The sequence below is a fragment of the Lolium perenne genome, chromosome 6, assembly GCF_019359855.2.
Source record: "Lolium perenne isolate Kyuss_39 chromosome 6, Kyuss_2.0, whole genome shotgun sequence".
Lineage (NCBI taxonomy): Eukaryota > Viridiplantae > Streptophyta > Magnoliopsida > Poales > Poaceae > Lolium > Lolium perenne.
In genome coordinates, this window is record NC_067249.2 from 216,226,499 (window position 1) to 216,233,312 (window position 6,814).

Here is a 6,814-nt window from a genome sequence, read left to right on the forward strand (position 1 = left end):
CCAACTCGAGCGCTCAGCGAGGCAGACGACGATTCAGAGCCATTTATGGTCGCCGATTCAGAGCAATAAAGGAAGACTGAATCAGGCGCACCGCATTGACACGGGTACACACGCGCAACCCATTCCACGGACACGGAAACAGCGCGACGTTTCATTGTAATTGATCGATTTGGCGCCCTATTTATACCCCCTCTTTTCCTCTCCACTCGGCGCGACACACAATCCATATATTCTCCACTTGAAGCTAATCCCCACCCAAGACCTTGCAACGCACCGGTAGGATGCAGTTCAACGCACCGGTCTTCCGTCGGCCTCCTACCGTGCCCGAGCGACGCTACCCGGCGGGCGTCGTCGTGGAGAACACACTCCGCGTGTGGGCCATCTCCAGGTGGAGGGGACCGGTCGAGCTCGCCCGCGCGTTCCTCACCGCCGGCTTTGCCCACCTCCCTTCGGACGCGCCGGTGATGTTTCGCCTCGACGAGGCCCGTGACCACACGCGCGCCTTCCTCTTGTTCCTCACGGTCACCTTCACCAACCGCTACGATGCGTACGAGCTCCTCGGCAAAGTCTTTTGGTGCGGCTGCGAGTTCATAGCATTCACTACGTTCAACATCTACACCAACTTTGAGTGCCACTTTCCCACGCGCAACATGATGCACACCCTTCCCTACAACTTCGACGAAGAGGAGGAGGAGGAGTGAAGTTCACGATGGCGGTGAAGCTGCCGGGGCTACTTGAGGATGGTCATGTTTAGTTTCATTAGTTTTAACATGTGTTTGTTATGTTTCCCGCTTTTTCTATGTCATGTCGTGTGCTACTCGTTTGAATTATGTACGTGCGAAAGGTTGAATTACTTATATGTACTTTTTATCGTGCAAAAAAGTACTTATCTCATTGTGGAACAAATAACATCAACCCCAAATAAGTTCAACACCCAAAGTAAAAAAGTTCTACAGGTCTATGAGACCTTCCGGACACAAATCCACCCTAGCATTACAACTAGTGGAAATAATATCTAATAATGTTTTTTACGCACGTGCTTTCGCCGCGATGTCAAGGATATCCTTCTTCGCCTTCTCGTGCATGTTTGATTCTGCCATTATAATTTTGGCGGCAGTCATATTCCTGTTCTTGTTTATCGTTTCCTGCAACAATTATTATGTAGTTTAGATTACCGGGAGAGATAAACATGTGTGTAACAAAGATACTATAGATAAGAGGTAACCTGCGAAAATTCGGCCGTTAGTTCATCTCCATCCCAGTGCTCCATACATGCTAACAGGAACAGTCCACATGAGTTCCTGCATATAGATCAGAGGTAAACTATCTGCAATAGGCATCAATAGTAATGGCGTAAGATTAACGGTGGACTCACGTATCACTTTGCATAGGTATTGGGTATCTTTTAATTTCCCATTTCGAAACGTCTGGATACTTCTTTGTTGATATCTCATTGTTCGCAAACTCGACGTCCTTCAAGATTTCTTCTCTCTGTGAAGCATAAAATTTAAGTACAGTGCACTGAGTACCAAAAGGTGGTCTTACATTCCGTGATCAAAAGTCATACCAGCTTTTCCACAAAATCCTTGCTCTGCTCAAGGCGCCATAACGAGTCTAGCACCTGAAATTCCTTCTTGTCACTGTGCATGACGACGGTGACCCAGTGGCATTTGGAAATGTGAACCGAGAAATAAGCCTACCAAAAATACATAGTTAATAATTAATGCATTAATAGTTAATTTTGAAACCTCTCACTTAATAATGTACAAGCAATCATTACCTTGTTAGTGCCAAAATATTCCAGCTCGCATCTTTCATAGCAACTTGACATTTCTGCAATATCCGTCGTGTCAAGGTTTTTCTTTTTCCATCGCTGCCTTCTCGGTCGATTTTCGACTATAGAATTTGCCCTCCATGCAGGGCATATTGTCCTATCCTTCAATTTTAATCTCAGCTCAGCCAAGTAACACTCAATGACCTGCATATAATTCAAACAAGTGATCACTCCAGAGCACATATATATTCAAGCCTAGGAGAAATAGAAGGATGACATCGGTTGTTGGACTTACAGTGCCGCACAGCCATCCACGGTCAAGGATAGGTTTAAGAAATTCAGCCCTCGCCACAGCCCCGTCTTCATTCTCGTACACAGTCTTACTTCTTTGGTTTTTTTTGTAGATTTGCATATTATCCGAATATACTCGGCAGCCGCGTCAATTATCTCCGGTGTTAGCGGATTTGATCCGTCCGTGGCATATTCGTTGTTGAACAAAGCATCAGGACCTATCGACAACAACCATATATAGTTAATTATGTGAACAAGATTCCTTGATATAGTGCAAAATATTTCAGAAAATATACCTTTTCTGACTGCGCGTGGAAACCGTTTAGGACAGTTCTCGGTCATCACAATGCTTGGGGAACTTAATTTGCGAGGAGCTTTGCGTTTGCGCTTCCCAGAGACATCTTCCTTTTTCTCCTCCTTTTTGCCACATACATCATCTTTTTTCTCCTCCTTCTTCCCACTTTCTATCACTTTTCGGCAGATCGTGTTCAAGCTATCAAATTCTTCTAATGCATCTGGAAGAGTTAAATCAATAGTTGCCGAGCAGGACGATTCAGGTATAGCCTTGTCGTCGATGATTATGGGTACTTCAGGGGTGTCTCCGTGCTTAGGCGCTGGTGTCGTGTACCCAGCATTAGCAGTCTTCTTCTTGTCGGTGGGTGTCACGAAGTTCGAATCATCCATCGGCTCACTCTTCTTACTTGCATCTTCCAATTCATCGTCATGTTGATCCTTAACTGAATTCAAAAATGATGCAGTGCCGTCTGACTTGATGTCGTCATTGTCCATGAAATCTTTAGGCGGAAGGCCGCCATGGCTAGGTGTGGAGGCCGCTCCTTCTTTTTTGTCTTCCACCTCCTGATCTTCGTCATCAGACATGTCAGCCTTGCCTGCCCTGTACGCAACTCCTTTCGCGTTAAGCATTTTTAGGACTTTCTGCAGAACAAAATTCAGAAGGTAATTAATGTCATGCTGTGTAGAGATGCATTTCAGCAGATAGAAGCATACAAAAAATAGTCCATGTCACCTGAGCAGATACGTCTGCAAATTTGTCCATATGTTTGCTTATTGATGTGTCTATGTGATTGGTCAGTTTAATCAGAATCTGCTCAACCATGACCTCCATTCTTGAATCATCCACTGAACCTGGCGTTTTCATGCTAGAACCTGAAGCTTTAGCTCTTTTACTTTGCTTCCTCTTTGATCTTGGAGGAACGTCAGGTGTGTGGATCACCTCCCTTCTGTGGTTAGCAGATATGTCGTCGTCAATCTAGAAGGAATGCACATGAAGTGATGATGTAAGTCCACATGAAATGATGAAGATAATAGTACATGAGTAAGAGAAAACTTACCAAGCCTGTTCCTCGTCCATGTTGGTATTCAATGTTGTCTCTCTTACTCGCCTCTTCTTCTGTCCAGTTCCTCATCAACGGCTTTGATGACGTCAATTGTGAACCAGTTGGGTGCACTTTTTCATAGTAAATATACTGCATATGTTGGCACAACAGTTAAACACCTTTATACATTGTTGGATTTTTTTTAAGAGAATGGACGTGGTGAGGAGAAATATACCTGAAGCAGGGCTAGGTTGCCGCGGGGCCATTGCACCATCTCATGTTCACTTCGCAGTTTCTTTATATTGTTAATTAAATAAGAACGTGTGAAACCATTGAAGTTCATTTTCTTCAAACGTGACACGTACTTAACAATTGTCCAATACTCCAATGGAACTGTTGAGCTGGACTGTGGTGCAAGAACTGTACCAAGGGCCACAAGAACAGCTCTTCGAAGGAAGTCATCGTCGGCTAATCCGCTCTTGATTGCGTCCGAGATCAATCCATCAATACTCAGACTGCCGGTGGACTTGTTCAGAAAACGAGATGGTATATCATTTTCTGCATATTCCCCATCCTCATAAAGGATGGTGTCAATATCCAGCCCATCTGCTGCTTTGTCCTTCAGACCAAAAATTTCCTCCACATCGACTCCTTTTATAGTAATCGAGGGTTGATCTTTTTGCAAGTTGAATGTTTCTGACTCTGCGTCAAATGCCTTAAACATGAGGCTAAGTATAGACGATCGTGGACTTATACTCTTCATGTGAATCAAGCTTTGTAAATCAGCTTCAGCGAGTTTACATCGCTGAGCTTGTGTCATTCTTGTTAAAAAGCCCACCCAACGATCCACATCGCACACACCAATTTTCAACTTACTGTTCATAAAAACGAGTAGATAAATGTCAAAATTTGTGTGCAAGTATAATGCCATGCAACATAATTTCTAAAGTCATATTTATGTTACGTATGAAAGGGCCGGATATTTTTTCTTAGATCATAATTCTATCCGCTATCTTTATCAAAGCGATGATTTGCGTTGAACAAAAATTTCCACTAACAAGTGTTAAGATCTAAAATTCAAAGAACAATTATATTGACATCGATTACTGCCTATGATCTCACCATAATCACAAAAGCTATAAGGATATCATACGTACAGAAACATCCCAAACAAAGAACACGTACTGCATACAAGCAATAAGGCAAGGCAATACCTCGATGTTTGCATGTCTTGTGAGCAGCTAGAGGAGGCTTTCTCGCCGATAAGGGATGGGGAGGGAGGCGGCGGTAGTCAGATCTCATGGATGGCAGCGGCGTTGGGCGAGAGTGCTGGCGCCTAAAAAATTTGGAAGACGAGCTTACCCTGCCAATCTTCGTGATTATCGTGCGTCAAGTTATGGTAGTTTCCTTCATCGCACGAAGGACGTGGGGTAATTGCGCGCGCGGTGCGTTGACCATTAACAGATGGGCCATTAGATTAGCCGTGCGGCCCAGGCCCAGAAGTAAAGGACGCTTTATTAAGAACGAGAGCAAGGTAGAAACCCTACAATTCCCCTTCAACGCCTCTACCTACGACTTCATCTACTCTAGATCGAACGTCGTGCCGCCGGCAAAGTCATGTCTTCCTCGAGCTCGGCCACTATAATCCGGCACCCAAGTTATGGTCCTCTCCCTATGATCAAGTGCACGAGCTGCCGGTGGCGCGTCGTGGAGAGGAAAACAGCCTCCACAACGTCCAACGCCGGCGATTTCGTCAGGTGCAATAATCACAATGTAAGATGTTTTTAATGTTATTCAATATCCGTCTATTGTCATCAGGACTTATGCCAAAATTGTAAGTATGATTAATGTTCGTTATTTCTAGCCGGTTAGAGGAGGATGCAACTTCTGGTATTGGATTGAAAAGTACGCAGATCTGCTCGTGAAGAAGGGTATTGTTCCACCAAACTCACCTATGCTGATTCCCCTAGAAGGAGAAGTGGTTGAAGAAAACGGAGGAGATGGAGAACTACAGAAGCAAGATGCACTAAACAAGGACATGAAGCACCTGAAGAAAATAATTGTAATGAAGCTGAACGAAATTGTGTCAATGCTTCAGATTATAGCGATTCTTCTGGGTATTGTAATTGTACTCTTGGGTTATAAGAACTAAATTTTTAATATGAAATAAAGGATTTAGAAGTAGTGTACTCTCAGCAAGATATATTGCTACAAATTGTTACTGCATTGTTTGTTTTTTACTTAGTTTGTGGATCACATGATTAACCATGCATTTTTCTGCGATTAACTGGCCGACACAGTTCATCATTACTTAACAGGATCATGCATGTTTACAAAACACATCCACTAGCACGACAGGGACACGATAGCTGCCTTACAAGACTTAGATAATAAAACACATAAAAACTAGAAAAATAAGAGTGACAACACCGTCATATCATCCTCCTTGGCTCCTCCTTGTAAGGATCACTCGTCGTCCTCCGGCATGATGTAGGGGAGGCAGTGCATGTTGCCCGGGTTGGGGAAGATGGCGTAGAAGTTGGTGAAGATGTTGTAGTTGGTGAATGCGATGAACTCGCACCCGCACCAAAACACCTGCCCGAGCAGACGGTGAGCGTCGAACCTGTTGGCGAAAGTTACGAAGAGGCCGATGACGTGGCCGGGGTTGCCATCGTAGTACTCCTCAAGCTCGAACATGCATGGCGAGCCCGGAGGGAGGTGGCGGTAGCCGGCAGAGAGGAAGACTGAAGCTAGCTCCGTTGGGTCCCTCCACCTCGATATGGCCCACACGCGCAGCTGGTTGTCGCAGACGACTCCGGCCGGGTACTGTCTCTCCGGCACGGTTGCAGGGCGGCGGAACGTAGGGCCGTTGAACTGCATTGTGGCGATCCCCTTGAGATGTGGCGTGTATTGGATTTGGAGGCCGCGCGTTAGATGGGATGGGAGATGGATTTGAATGAGTGTGAGGAAGAGTGAGCACAATGGTGGCTTTAAATAGGCGTGGTCGCGTGGATGGGTGAGGTGAGGGGGCTTGTGAGCTGGTTTCATTATCCACTAACTGCACATTGAAAAGCAGGACGGCATCCAAAGCGGCGCACGGTTTTTAGTGTGTCAATTAATTCGGCGCGTGGATACAGAACTGCGCGTGTGAACCCTACAATTTTAGCATGACGGAAAAACCCGACCGACCGACACGCCCGCGCGTGGAGCTGTTACCACTGCCATGTGACACATCTGCACTCCGCGTCTCAGCGTTTCAGCGTTTCAGCGTTTCTGCGATGGAGCGACGACTGCAATGAGCGCATGCACGAGGCGAGCACCTCGCATGCATGGCAACACACGCAACGTGGTGGATCGCTGCGCATGCATGGCAGGCCTAGACGGGCTCGTTCGACGATGGCATGCGTGGACG

At 45.6% G+C, this 6,814-nt stretch overlaps 1 protein-coding gene across 1 annotated transcript; it reads right to left on the bottom strand.

The window, feature by feature from the left end:
* Positions 1 to 1,028: 1,028 nt before the first annotated feature.
* LOC127310033 (uncharacterized) lies at positions 1,029 to 4,126 on the bottom strand. The gene is made up of 10 exons (XM_051340733.2): positions 3,638 to 4,126; positions 3,418 to 3,552; positions 3,093 to 3,335; positions 2,385 to 3,001; positions 2,070 to 2,160; positions 1,781 to 1,978; positions 1,568 to 1,696; positions 1,376 to 1,491; positions 1,226 to 1,301; positions 1,029 to 1,145 (listed from the first exon to the last, which is right to left on the bottom strand). The coding sequence occupies exons 1-10, from the start codon at positions 4,124 to 4,126 to the stop codon at positions 1,029 to 1,031; spliced, it is 2,211 nt and encodes a 736-aa protein (XP_051196693.2).
* Between the last annotated feature and the right edge of the window lie 2,688 nt (positions 4,127 to 6,814).